Source organism: Myxocyprinus asiaticus, chromosome 24 (assembly GCF_019703515.2).
Source record: "Myxocyprinus asiaticus isolate MX2 ecotype Aquarium Trade chromosome 24, UBuf_Myxa_2, whole genome shotgun sequence".
NCBI lineage: Eukaryota > Metazoa > Chordata > Actinopteri > Cypriniformes > Catostomidae > Myxocyprinus > Myxocyprinus asiaticus.
This window is the reverse complement of record NC_059367.1, coordinates 38,533,353-38,548,027: the sequence shown is the minus strand read 5'-3', so window position 1 is coordinate 38,548,027 and position 14,675 is coordinate 38,533,353. Positions and strand designations below refer to the sequence as shown.

Here is a 14,675-nt window from a genome sequence, read left to right as displayed (position 1 = left end):
ATGAGGCATATACAGTAGCCATTAATTACACACTTTAGTGTCATATTAGTTGATGTTTTGCATGTAGTCTTGTGCGTCCCCATATTTTAATGCTTCTCTAAACATGCCCCACAGCAGTGTGGCCAGTGTCTGAATGTTCGCAGATAGTACAGTGTACTGTTGCTCAGCTGTTCCGAACTTCTTTCCAGCTCTAAGGGGAGAACAAAGAAGAACTTCGCCATGAGTGTCATTGACTACTTTTATGATACTTTTGTGGTTCTTGTGTTGACTGGAGCTTGACAGCCCAAGTCCTCAATCATATAGGTTTGGAACGAAATGAGGGTAAGTAAACTATATCATTTTTATTTTTGGGTGGACTATTCCTTTAAGGTTTATAGGGTTAAATGTTGCTCAGTGGAGAGGTAGTTTTGCTCTGGCATGCACATAAAAATAATCTCAATCAGTCACGGATTATCTCGGAACATTACGTCTACTCCTGTTCTTCACCTGCTGTGCTGTTGCTCATCCAAAGCCACGTAGAATTCAAACTCTGATATCCAGTGCCGGCTACCATCACATGACCGTAGAGTAAGCATCCACCGGGGGCGGGGGTGATAGGCGTGAGACACACACACGGTCATCCGCGTGCTGAAGTTGCTATGGGGACTACTGTAGGCCTGTTACCGTGACAACACATCGATCAGTGTTTGTCAGCTCAGATGGAATGGGGCTATAAGGGCAACTGAAGCATGCCGAGGTGATATGAACACACACCACACACATTATGGCATTTAAATTCCTCGGAGGATGATGGAATTTGGATGGCTTGGAATAAATTGTCTACATTAAAAGCTTTAGTTTTTTTCAGTAAAGAAATAGCAAACAGGCGGTAAAGGAATTTATTCTGTGTAGTGAAGGAATTAAGCAATTTAAAAAAACATGTTTGCCAAACATAATTATGTTTTCAAGAAAATGGCTTGAAAATGCTGTTTCAAGAAAATGGTTTCTCATAGCAAAAATGTTTGTGCTTGTATAAACCAGTGTTTCCTTTGGATAATTTACCCAAAAATGAAAATTCTGTTATTTCTGTCCATGGAACAGGGATTAGATGTCATGGCATCATCAATGCAGTGCATCAATGCAGCTTTTTCTATGGTAACTGAGACTGTCAGTCCCTAACATTCTGCCTAACATCGTCCATTGTTTTCCACGGTAGAAAAAAGTAATGTGGTTTTGGAACAACATGAGGGTGAATTAATGATCACAGAATTTTCATTTTGGGCTGAACTATTCCTTTTAATGATACATTACTGTAGGTGAAAAAACACATTTTAGATTATGATGTTCAAATGACAATAGACTAGGTGTGTATGCATTTATTTATATGTAGATGTCCATTTTAAAATATAAGTGCATATAGACCTGAAAGAATGGCACGTCTCCATGACCAGTTGAGGATGCTTGCCAGGGTTTGGGTACGCTGGCACTCAGTGAATAGCGATAGAGAGTGACCGGTGAAGCCAGCTCCAACTTAAAGACATAGACGGTGAGGAGACCACCTGTGAAATAACAGTTTCACACAAACAGTGTTTTAGTACAAACAGCAGTGCCAGGAGAGCATCCAAATGTTTGTTTTTAGTTTCCATTAGATTCATGAGGTTAATCCTTACACTGTAGAAATGTTGCCCGAAAATTCAAGCATTAAAAAAAACAAATAGCTTTGGTGCTGGATGCTGATTGGTCAATACAACATTCGCCATGCTATTGAATGATATAGTAGCAGCTACAGTCTATGTGAAATACCTGTTCACTACTGTATATCACTCATTGTGGCCAACTATTAATCTCAGTTTACATATTAGTGTCTATACAGCATATTCTAGTGGAAGGATGGCACATAATGAATTTGCTAGTTTAATAGTAGCTGGTTCAAGCTAGCTTAGATAGTTCATCAACTGGTGGGGCCAAGGTTGACTTGGTAGACCATTTTGTCAACTTGGTTAGTATGGAAGTATGTTAATGACAAATGTCAAACAAAAAAGCACACTGAATTGAGCTAACTGAAAAATAAACGGCTGGTAATAACAGTGCTTGATCTTTATCAACACACGATTGCACTACCAAGTGAAGATTTTGCATCGGCACTCTACTGCTTTTCCTGCAATGGCAGTGTGTACAAGCTGAAATTTCCAACCGAATTTGAACCACTGAAATTTAGAGGTGAATTTGCAAAGTGAAATATAATGGACCGAATATTACTTGTCAAATAATAAAAATGACATTTTTGAAAAATATTTTGGATGTCAATTTTGGAAGCTGAATATTTATTATTTAATTTTTAATGATTCAATTTTGATGATTTAATTTTTGAATTAAAATATTTAAAGCTTAAATATACAACCATATGAAATTACATCCCCCAGAAATGCAAGCACTTTTATTGCAATGAGTTTATTTTTCAATTAGTGCAATTTAGTGTGCTTTTTTTTTCCAAAGACATTTGTCATTAATATACTTCCATAGGTTAGAGCTCGTAGACCACCTTAGCTAAGCAAGTGGTGACATGGTTGACTGGTTAACCATGAACTGAAACACAACTTGAACTTGTTCCTACCAGTAGAGTAGAAAAGTAAACCTGTGAGTGTCTGTGCTGTGTCGCTGGGTGCTGGTTTGGTCTTGTTTAAGTGAATTATTGGATGTTTTCCTGAGGTAGAGCTTGTGGAGTCAGCAATGTTGTGCAGATTATGAGGTCGCTCCATAAAAACACCTGTAAGACGCAAAGAGGTAGGACAGGTCAGTCTGTTCTAGTTTCTTAAATGTCATGTCTCAAATTAAGTGCTAAAACCCTTGTTACCTTCTTTCTTTTTCGGAACACAAAAGGAGACATTTGGGAAAATCTCCTGCTCGTTATTGTCCATACAATGGCAGTGGATAGTCCCCATCTCTATAAGGCCATGTCCACACTAACACGTTTTCATTTGAAAACACATTTATTTCGCTACGTTTTGGCCTTCCGTCCACACTGAGACTATCTTTGTGTGCTTTTCTAAAACTGTCTTTCAAGTGGATAAATTTGAAAACGCTGTATTTGCGTTGTAGTGTGTACAGGGAAAACAGAGATATTTGAAAATGATTAGTAACATAAATGCAGATGGTTGCTTAATGTAAATCTGACAATTATCTCGAGTTTATACCTCATACGCCTGACTTACGTATACGGAAACTTTAACGTTTTAAGCATAAATGTTTTTTTGTGATATAGCGCCCCCCGTTGGAGACTTTTCAAGCAAAACAACAAAAGCTTGTTTGGTTTTACATGATTAAATTATTGATAAACTCTTCCGACTGAAAACAAAACGTATTTAGACACTTTCTGGTTCTCAAACGTTAGTGGAACATGAGGGGAGCGGGCTTCATACATCCACAAAAATAACTTTGAGAACAGCTTGTTTAAAATAATTGCAAAAATGGCTCAGAAAAAGTGAAGTTAGTTCTGTGAAAAGGTCTAGCATCATTAGTTTGCAGATATCATTTGGTTTAATAATGTTACATATTTATTAATGTTACATGCAATGACATTCTTATATGTTTTTGAATGGCAATTCAGTTTCTAAATTATTTTTGGGCCACTGTACTTCACTGTACTTGCCATGAATGAAAGCTCTGTAACCTCAGCATAAAAGACTTTAGGCAATTGTTTTCTGTGACCCACTGGAGTGTACTCAAGGTCTTTACAGTTTTATAGCCGCACCCGAACACATGTGGCATGAGATCCCCTGGGCACTCAGGTTACTGCGCAGATTTAGCAGTCTCTGCAGGTTTGTGTCTCGGTGGAACAGCACAGGAGCGTGACTGGCTGGCCGCAGTAGACAACAGCACCACACGGATCCCAGCAGAACTAGAGCATACACCCCTGTGAGAGAGTGAACAAAAACAAACAAATGAGGTCAAAGAAACATATTTTAAGACCTTTTTCAGGGGCCAAATACCAAAGGTGGTACATTTTGTATCTTTTAGTGTTCTTCTTATTCTTTTGATTCTGTTTTTTTCGGTTTGGGTATGGCAGCTCATAAAACAGTATGGTAAAAAGTTTATATTTTTTGCCACACTAATTAGGGAGTGTCTCAACATTCCTGATGGCAATTTTTAAGGTTTGTAACACAAACTATCTAGCGCCACCAACAGCTCAAAGTTCTGCATGTATTTTAGCTTAAACTCTTCAATGGAATCACCTAAAAACAAAAATCTAATTTATCTTAGGTCATTCTAAGTTCAATGATACCAGTGCTTTCCATTTCTGCCTGACTAGATTTTCAGCCTAAAACTTTCTGCCTACTACAAAATTGGGGTAAATAATCCACAAACCATAATGGTCAAAAGATAGTAAAATCTTTTTGGTATACCAAACCATTTGTGTGTTGTGCAATAACAAATTTTAAGGCGAGGACACCACTATGAAGTGAGGCCATATCTCCTTTCATTGAGCCTATTGACATAAACTTGCCATGTATAATTGCCATAATGCTACACAGGAGCACTTGGGTGGGTACAATTCTCAAATAAATAAATAAATAAATAAATAAATAAAAATTACAACTTTAAAATAGCTAGGTTTAAACACATGATTCCTTTATACATTACTGGGGTCATGTGGAATACTATGGATATTCATTTTTCAAGGTCAACTCTACGTAATTACGCCCTTTTGAAAAAAAATAATTTCACTACTTCTCCAACAAAGCATGTCCAATCTTCAACAAAATTGACTCAGATTATCAGTCTGTAACAAATTTGGTATCGAGGATGCCAAACAGGATGCGAGGGTGTATCTTGGCAATGCTTTAGTAAATGTAATTGCAACCATGCTTAGGTGCAAAGTCTCAATAATGCTTCAATAAACACAACAAAGTTTCCATGATGGGTTCTGGGTGAAAAACAGACCAAAATGTTACTCTTTATTCACTATAAATCTTGACATATGCAGTCTCCTTGGCACGTCCATAAGGCATGCTTCAAGCTCAAGGAAGTGTAATCAAGCTTCTCTCATGAATGCGCCAAGGACACTGCAGATGCCAAGATTTATAGTGAAAAAGGAGTAACATTTTGGTCTGTTTCTCACCAAAACCGATCGTATTGCTTCAAAAGACTTAATTGATTAAACCTCTCAAGTCACCTTTATGATGCCTTTATGTCCTTTCTGGAGCTTACAAGTTTTGGACCCCATTGACTTGTATTGAATTGTATGGATATAAACATATCATATATCTTTCAAAATATCTTTGTGTTACGCAGAAAAAAAGAAAGTCTGAGACGGCATAAAGGGGAGTTAATTAATTCTGTATTCAGCCTGTAGGTGATTTATATAAAAAATTCAGTTCGGTAGTTCGCAAGTTAATGTAATCCTGCATTGAGGATAGCGTAAACATATGTGGCTTGCTGTCCCTGGCGGAGGGCTCAAGACTTGACCTGAGCTCAAAGCCCCCCAAAAGAAGTCAAGAAACAGAAAAGCAAGTTGCTGGCGTTGTAGCCTTGTGAGAAAGATTGGAAATTGAAACGATGTACTGGAAGGGAACGGGGGCACTTGCCCAGTCTTGTGTGTGAGATGGGCGGAGGTGTCAAAGAAGATAGAACAAACGGAGATGCTAGCGGAGGCAGACTCACACTAGGGTCCGCTTGGAGGATAGGAAACCAAAAGGTGCAGGATAGGGAGGAATTAGAGAGTTAAATTAGGTTGAAACACTGAAAAACAGTGGCGGTTGCGACTGCACAGAAATGAGCTCTCGCAGAGAGCTGTTGTAATTGCAGCTGGAGGGATTCGTCATGCCCGAATAAGGGGGGCTGCCCCCCCTGATAGGGCAGGTCTGACCCAGGCGTGGGAGAACCCGAGCCACCTGGACCAGACCATAAGCGTCCCTCCAGATGCAATTCTTTCGACGGGAGGTGCCTGCGCAGCAAATGTGTGTGGGGCTCGGCTGCCGCTCGAGAATCCTGCAATCGAACAGGGGACCTCACTGCATTTGAAATGGGAAGGACCTCACAGCGATATGAAAGGGAGAGCCCACGATACAAACAAATGTAAGCTGACACAGCATTTGCACAGGAGGACCCCCACTGTTATTTGAACGGGAGAACACTTGATGTATGTGTGTGGGAGGGCCTTTGAAGCAGTACGGACAGGAGGGCTTCCAGGCTTTCTGGGGTGGACTCTCGCGGCATCCGAACGGGAGGACCCTCCTGTGTTTTGAATGGGACACCCCTTGGATGTATGCATGTGGGAGGGCCTTTGCAGCAGTACGGACGGGAGGGCTTCCAGGCCGGCCGGGGTGGACCCTTGCAGTATCAGAACGGGAAAGCCCATGAAAATGTGGACAAGGCAGTGCGAGCTTTTTATTTTTTTATTTTAATAGGGCAAGGTGCACTTTCTTGATTTGTAGATAGTTTGTACATATATAAATATTAAATGCGTCAGATGACCACCGGCCTTGTGAGCGGATTTGCTGATCGGGTAGACCTTTTTGTGCTGCTGTGGTTGCGGCGCCAATGCGGAATGAATGGGTGGAGTAAGAGTTTGGTGGAATGCCAGTTTTGAGGAGGACTGATTTTAGATGTTTTTGGAACCAGTACTGAGATGCTGCATGGTTGTTGTCATCCGTGAAGAGCGGGTTGAGAGGGGATCTAGTTTGTGAATGTAACAGGGTTCAATGGAAAGGAGGAGGCGGGAACCGGACGAAGCATCAACGGAATGTTTAATGAGACATTAAAACATAAAGACAAAACATAAACACAAATGCATACAGGGCAGCTGCCTGTAGCTCTCTCTCTCTCGAACTGCCGCATCTCGCTGCACTTATCCCTCTCCTCGGCTGATTAGCCCAATTGACTATGCATGCCCGGCCCCACCCTCCTCCCTGTCCTTTGCCTCAGGCCGGAAGGGCTTGGCCTTCCGGCCCCGCCTGCCGGCAGGCCTTCCCCACCTTCCACGACCTGGGAGGGAGACAAGGGGAGGGAAAAACAAAACAACAAAAAGAGGAGAGGGAAAGGCCAACGCAGAGCAACAGTGAGAGGAGAGAGAGGAAATACGTACTCGCCGGTTCCCACACACGCTGTCACCTGGTCCTCGATCACTCCTCCACCCTCTGGTGGACAACAGCCACTCGTTCTTGGGCAGACCGGAGCCAGTCCTCCGACCCCTGGTGAACGGAATGCCTCTCCACGTTTCGGTGGCTGGTAGGGAACTCCTCCGCCCCTGGCAGCGGCTCTACCACTCTAGGCAGTTGGGAGAGAGCCCCTCCTCCCCTTGTGGACGGCGGCCTTCTTCCGACCCCACCGCATTTTGGCGGCCGATAGGGAACTCCTCCGCCCCTGGTAGCGGCCCCACTGCTCCAGGCAGCTGGCAGTGAGCCCCTCCTCTCCTTGTGGATGACGGCCGTTCCTCCACATCCAGGCAGCCAGTTGCAACTCCTCTGTCCCCCAGAGGATGGCCACGAATGCTCCTTTGGGGTGGATGGTAGTGGCGAGGACTTTACGATGGCACATCCCTCCTCCTTCCCGGGTTTTGGCACCAATGTAACAGGGTTCAGTGGAAAGAAGGAGGCAGGAACCGGATGTAGCATCAAAGTAATGTTTAATGAGACATTAAAACATAAAGACAAAACATAAACACAAACGCATACAGGGCAGCTGCCTGTAGCTCTCTCTAGAACTGCCGCATCTCATTGCACTTATCCCTCTCCTCAGCTGATTAGCCTGATTGGGGGCCGGGCATGCGTAATCACGGAGGCCCCACCCTCCTCCATGTCACTGTGAACATCTGTAATGCAGATATTGGGCGAGTGATTGAAAGGATTGGATGGGAGTTGGCAGGTTGAAGATGAAATACCCTTTGATTGACCCAGCATAAAGACCTTTGGTTTGGTTGAGATAGGAGACGAAAGATGAAACGGAAAGAAGAGAGAAATCTGTGCAGGGAAGTTTGTAGGTTTCGAGAAATTTGTGGGAACATTTCCAGGATGTCCAGTAGGTTTGGAGGGTCCACTGAGGAATGGCTTGGAGAATGAAGTCTAGAGATGTCTGATGGAGGGGTTTGAGTGGGTGATTTAGAGAAACCTCAGTTCGGAATAGGGAGGAACAGGGGTAGGAGTTGGGTCTGCCTCTGGAGCCAATGATCTGAATCTCTGCTAAGATTTGAGTGCGGAGGGTGTTGGAGACCTGTGGAGGCTCTGTAGCTGGTGCGTTTGAAGGCATGGCGAGAGGTTTGGCTGTTTATAGAGTGAAGGTGGGAGGTCGAACTGAAACGGGGTTAAGGGGAAATAAATCAAAGACGCGGTCTCTTGTGGAGGCAGCCTCACACTGGGATCGACCCTGGAAAGAGGGAAGTTGGTTTGAAAGTTAGAATAGGGGTATAGTGAAGAGGGGAATGGGTTTGGAGCGGTAGTTTCCAGCAGAGGCAGCCTCATGCAGGAATCCACTCCAGGAGCCCATGGATAGGCAGGTATGGAAGAAAATACATTCGAATAGGGAGCAGATTGAACAGAAAGAGCAGAGGTGGGGCTGGCCGGAATATGTATTAGGAAAACCTGGAAATGTGTGAAGATTTTATTGTGTATTGTGTGGTAAGTTTCCTGGAGGCTGAGACAGCGAGCAAGGATTTGTGCTGGGTGGCTGGAGGAGGAGAGAGGAGGGAGGAGGAAGCTTGGCAGGGGCAGGGATAGTGATGCGTCTTCCGAGGGTGGAGTGTATTCACAGACGGTGTACGTCCGTGTATACCATGCGAGAAATATTGCTTCCAACGGTGCTGGTTTGTTGAGATGGAGGAATTGCAGGAGTTTCTGGATGTTTTTGATTAGAAGTAGTTGATTTGGAGCGTTTGGAGCATTTAGAAGGGTTGGCAGAAGGTGAAGATGTTGAAAGAGCGATGCCACGTTTTTCCAAGACATACAGGTTGTAGAGTTCTGTTTATTAGCACGCCAGGAGAACGGAATATCGGTGACTGCTAAGGCATGGGAATGACTGGATGATCTGGTGTGTTAGAAGCAGCAGTTGTGGAGGCTTTGGAAGATCTGGAGGGAGTAGGAGAAGGTACGTCTCTGAGGCAGTGCCGGGAAGCGAGATGCTCAAGTTTGGAAGTTTGGAAGTAGCGTGAGAAGAAGGAGAGATGATCGCGGACTCATCGTGCTGTTGAGGCGAGTCAGGGACTGTAGAGAATTCCTCGTCGGAGGGAAAAAGTTTGAGTTCCAAAGACATCTTTGAGTTTGAATGGGGCAGAATGCAGGAAGCATCATCATAGCATGGAGGTAAGCAGCTGTTTATATATGTTTACTCTGGCATCGTAATAGGGTGGATTAAATGAACTTGCTCATCCCGAACTTTGTTAAGGAAACATCATTTTGAGATGGATTCTTTGTGTGGCTTTTGTTCATTTTGAACACTTGACCATAATTTCTCTTTTCATTGTGATTATACTAATTCATATCGGGTGAATGTGCATACTGTAACTGGCTGTCTATTTTTCTTTTTTTTTTCTTTTTTTTTTATGACAGCCAGGGATTAACAATATTCTTACCATTGTTTTTCAAGATCTTTTTTAAGATCAATTTGAATTCCATAATTTCTGATCTTGTTAACCTGGTATTTTATTTTCTGGGTACATATCACATCCACATACTCTCAATATATTCAATATTTTCAAAATTTCAAAATGTTTCAGAGTATTTATTTTAATAAACTAAATAGAAAAACTAAATACAACAATTTTTCAACACACAAGCACACACACACACACACACACACACACACACACACACACACATTGGTACTATAATTCACCAAAGTGGCATTCAACTGATCACAAAGTATAGTCAGGAAATTACTGATGTAAAAAACTAGACAGCTCAAATCTAGACAGGCCCCATTTCCAGCAGGCATCACTCCAACACCTTATCCTTGAGTAATCATGCTAAATTGCTAATTTGGTACTAGAAAATCACTTCCATCATATCAAACATTGCTGAAAGCTATTTGATTCATTAAATGAAGCTTAACATTGTCTTTGTGTTTGCTTTTGAGTTGCCACAGTATGCCAAGGATCTGCAAAGCTGTCATTGCTGCACGTGGAGGATTTTTTGATGAAAACTCTTTGAAGTAGTTTAAGTTCTGAAAAAAAAAATTCAAATTGTAATAGTAATTTTTCACATTATTAATGTCCTGACTATACATTGTGATCAGTTGAATGCCACTTTTGTGAATAAAAGTACCAATTTCTTTCCATAAGAGCAAAATATTTACATAATTCCAAATTTTTGGCCCCCAGTGTAAATAAGCAGATACTTAAGAGCCTACAACTGGATCATTATTGCAGTGAATAATATTTCAGAAATAATGTTTCAGCTGGCAACAATTCTTTTAACCCTAACTGATGCAGTGTGTAGCTTCTCATTTCTTAAACAACCATGTCGAAAGACATATCCTGTGGTCGTGGAAAAGATGTTACTTTGTTTCAGAAGGGGCAAATTATGAGCCTGCATCAAGCAAAGAAAACAACTAAAAAGATTGCTGAAATCACTGTAATTGGGTTAAGAACTGTCCAACGCATTATTAAAACCTGGAAGTATAGTGGTGAACCGTCAGCTTCGCGGAAGAAATGTGGTCAGAACAAAATCTTGAATGATCATGATCGAAGATCACTAAAACACTTGATGAAGTCACATCGTAAAAAATCAACAATATAACTTATGGCTATGTTTAATAGTGAAAGTAAGAGCATTTTCATAATTAGAAAAAACTACTTCAAGTTGCTAGGGAACATAAAGATTGGACTGTGGAGCAATGGAAAAAGGCCATGTGGTCTGATGAGTCCAGATTTACCCTATTCCAAAGCAATGGGAGTGTCAGGTTAAGAAGGGAAGTGCATGAAGCGATGCACCCGTCATGCATAATGCCCACATTACAAGCCTCTGGATGCAGTGTTATGATCTGGGGTTGCTTCAGTTGGTCAGGTCTAGGCTCAGCAAAGTTATGCGGCAATAAAATGAAGTCAGCTGACTACCTTAATGTACTGAATGACTGTTAACTACATACAAAGCTTTGAATGGTCTAACTCCACAGTACATAAGTGACCTTCTATCACGCTATATTCCATCATGTTCATTATGATCACAATATTCTGGCCTGTTAATAGTTCCTAAAATATCAAAATCCACAAAAGGAGGTAGATCCTTTTCATATTTGGCTCCTAAACTATGGAATAGTCTCCCTAACACTGTTCGGTACGCAGACACACTCACTCAGTCTAGACTAAAGGCTTATCTATTTAGCCAGGCATACACCTAATTTATCCATCAACTCACAATTAGGCTGCTTTAGTTAGGTCTGCCAGAACCAGAATAATTTCTCAGAAATATTCTCATAATCTATAACTGTGCGATAATTCGAATGGCATCTACATTAATATTTGTTTCATATCCCGGGGTTACCAGAGTCGGCCAGATCCACCTCCGTTCCTGCTTGGTGTCGGACTCCTCTGCTACGTGTCACTGAGTGATGACGAAAAACTACAGCCAGTGCTTGCCAGATATCACTTCAGTCTTTTATGATGGACTTTAGAGGATGAACTGATGCCAACTCCAACTGTAAAACATTGGATACTTCATATACCACTGCCTGAACCTTGGATTTAGGATGGACCCCACCGAACCTCACCGAAATGGCCTGACAGTTGAACTGCGCTGCACCTCACTGATCTCTGCGTGCATCACTTTTATCTATTGATTGACTATACTCTTGAAATGGAATACATAGACTATCAATTAATTGCCAACAAAAGTTTTCATCAGCCAACTAACAAAGGACAATGCATCTATGTGAACTTCTGCAGCTAATCCAGGATGGACTTCGAAGACATCAGTCATTAATCTTACAGTTCATACAAAATCTTTATTTAAACACTGGCCCTAAACACTTACTTAGTTTACAAATTTAGTTTACAAACCATGACTTGCACTGCACACAAAATACGAATATTGGCATTATATTCATGCTGTTTAGCCAGAGGGGAACTAGCCCCCACAGTGAGCCTGGTTCCCTATCTGTCACTCACTCGACGTTGTGTCGATGTAGTGACACTAGGGGTCACTCTTTGGAGCCCGAGACACCTCTGGTCTTTGATAAAAGGCCAATGAAAATTGGCGAGTGGTATTTGCATACCACCGCCCCAGACATACGGGTATAAAAGGAGCTGGTATGCAACCACTCATTCAGATTTTCTCCTCGGAGCCGAACGGTCATGCGCACTGAGCTGAATTCCCACGACTGTTCATTCACCTCTGCTGGATCTGATGGTGCATTTCAGCGGCTTCTCCCTCCTCTGCACTGGTGCACTACAGAGAATGCCCCTGGGTGCTTTGGTATAGAGTATATTTCTCTAAAAGAGTATATATCTCTAAAAAAGCGGCACACACGGAACGTCTTTTTAAAGACACGTCTTTTTAAAGATTCCGTTTGTGTGTTATTCCTGGTTGCGCTCGTTATCTCTCGCCTTCTGACGGTCACGATCACTGTCTTTCGTGTCTGGGCACTGCTCATGCGGAGACAGCATTCGTGGATGGGTCATGTACTCATTGCGAGAACATGTCCATGGCAACGATGCGGTCGCGGCTTACCTTCGTAAGAAAGCAAGCCACCCCAGAGGCTCCCCGCCTCGGTCCTTCTACCCACGGGTATGAGGCCAGCGCGGCTAGCACTGGGGGCGATTTGGGGACCCAATGGGACCACCTCTGCCGGGTATCCCCCAGCGGACCTCCCATTCCTCAACACGCTCGTCTGGCCCGATCGGGCTTCCGGATGAGTCCGCCGACTCGTCTCACGGTGAGTTCGACCTCTTATTTGGAGCCCGCGAAGGTGATGAGCTCTCGAGCGCAGCATCGGAGAGCAGGCTCGTCCCGTCGGATGCAGAAGGCTCAGCTGGGCTCCTCCCTTCGGGTGCGGTCGCCCAGTCACAGGCTGACGCGGAGATGATGACATGCTTTCCCGGGCAGCCATGAGTGTCGGGCTAGAGTTGAACCCTCCGCTCTCCCCTGAACCCTCGCAGCTCAATGATTGGTTCCTGGGCTCGCAGCACCACTCAAAGCCACGCCCCGCCCCCATTCCTTTCTTTCCGGAAGTGCATGAAGAGCTGAAAAGGTTGTGGCAGGTACTTTTTACTGCCTGGTCCCAATCTTTCAGCTTCCCCGCCGGCAATCCCCCCGGTGGATAAAGGCACTCACGGTGCACCTATGCCCACAGAGTGCCGCCACCTGGCGCGGGCGCCCAAAGCTCCCGTCCAAGGCCTGTAGGTTTACATCATCCTACAGGCCTCTCTGCCCCAGTCTCCATGCTTGTAGTAACTCCTCCCCCATAGGGTAGGATCTACCATGGGACTTCTCCACATGGCATACTTCCGACATAGCTCGGCAAGACCATGTGACATATTTCCACTTAAATACCCCCCCCCTCTGGGCGAGGTGTGGTCTGTGTATGTGTGCGTGTGTGTGGGTGTGTGTGAGAGAAAGAGAGAGAGAGATTCCTCCCTATTTCACGGTAGCTGGTGCGCAAGAGTCATTCACGATAGAAACCGACATTTTGAACAGTGTGTCCTCTCCAATGTGGAATCTCCGGTAAGAGTTTGTGTCATTAATCAGTCTGTTGTGTCTCTCAGCTGTGTTGAGCCTTAATGCGGAATTTGTTGTCTTTATTATTATTATTATTATTATTACGTTTAATGTCTTAAAATGTTGGAATGTTCCCTGTCTTGTATTGTAAATTTGCAATAAACTGTTAAAACAATAGTGTGCACCTGTCTCTGTAAGTCTATAACTGCCTCTGTATTAACACTGCTCAGGCTGCTCATGAAATAAGAGTAAAGAGAAATGGTGACCTGGGGAAAAAACGGGCACTAATTTAGCTTATTGACATGCATGGTGTGGCATAAATATGCATTTAAACAATAGACATTTGTTGAAATTGCTTGGTACACTCTGCCATGCTAATAAAAGCTTTACTGCACTGTTGAATGCACATAAGCAATGCAGTTCAGAGTTCTTTTGTATTAACAATGAACAAACTGACCTTGAAAATAAGAAACACATTAAAGTGAGTCTGAAGCAAAACAGCCAGGAAATTTTCATTTTATTCATGCACAGATTATGTATACATTAGCTGAAAAGGAATAACCATATATCAGTGCTTTATGCATTTATAAGGAGTATTAATATACTGTACAATGCATTATATATTATCTATCTATCTATCTATCCATCCAACCATCCATCCATCCATCCATCCATCAATTTTTTTATAACCATTTATCCTATATAGGGTTGCGGGAAGTGCTGCAGCCAGGACTGTACATTTTTACACCATTGACACCATTTTTGATAATTATAGGTCTACTCCTATAGAAGCTGTTAACAATTATTCCTCTATCAGACATGATAATGAAGTTCAGAAATGCTGTCAAGGCACAGTAGGTACTGTAGTTTGCTCACTAGGCATTGAAACACAACCAATGTTTTTTGAGATACACTATATTGCCAAAAGTATTCGCTCACCTGCCTTTAGACGCATATGAATTTAAGTGACATCCCATTCTTAATCCATAGGGTTTAATATGACGTCGGCCCACCCTTTGCAGCTATAACAGCTTCAACTATTCCGGGAAGGCT

The 14,675-nt window shown here is 42.9% G+C and overlaps 1 protein-coding gene across 1 annotated transcript in view; it reads right to left on the bottom strand.

Moving 5' to 3' along the window:
- Positions 1-14,675, bottom strand: part of LOC127414831 (protein dispatched homolog 3-like) — an 85,058-nt gene that overhangs the window by 33,132 nt on the left and 37,251 nt on the right. The window contains exons 10-13 of the mRNA XM_051653166.1: positions 3,731-3,892; positions 2,615-2,746; positions 1,402-1,538; positions 487-656 (exon numbers count right to left, since the gene is read on the bottom strand). Of these exons, the coding sequence (XP_051509126.1) occupies positions 487-656; positions 1,402-1,538; positions 2,615-2,746; positions 3,731-3,892 (601 nt within the window). The remainder of the gene's footprint in view (positions 1-486; positions 657-1,401; positions 1,539-2,614; positions 2,747-3,730; positions 3,893-14,675) is intronic.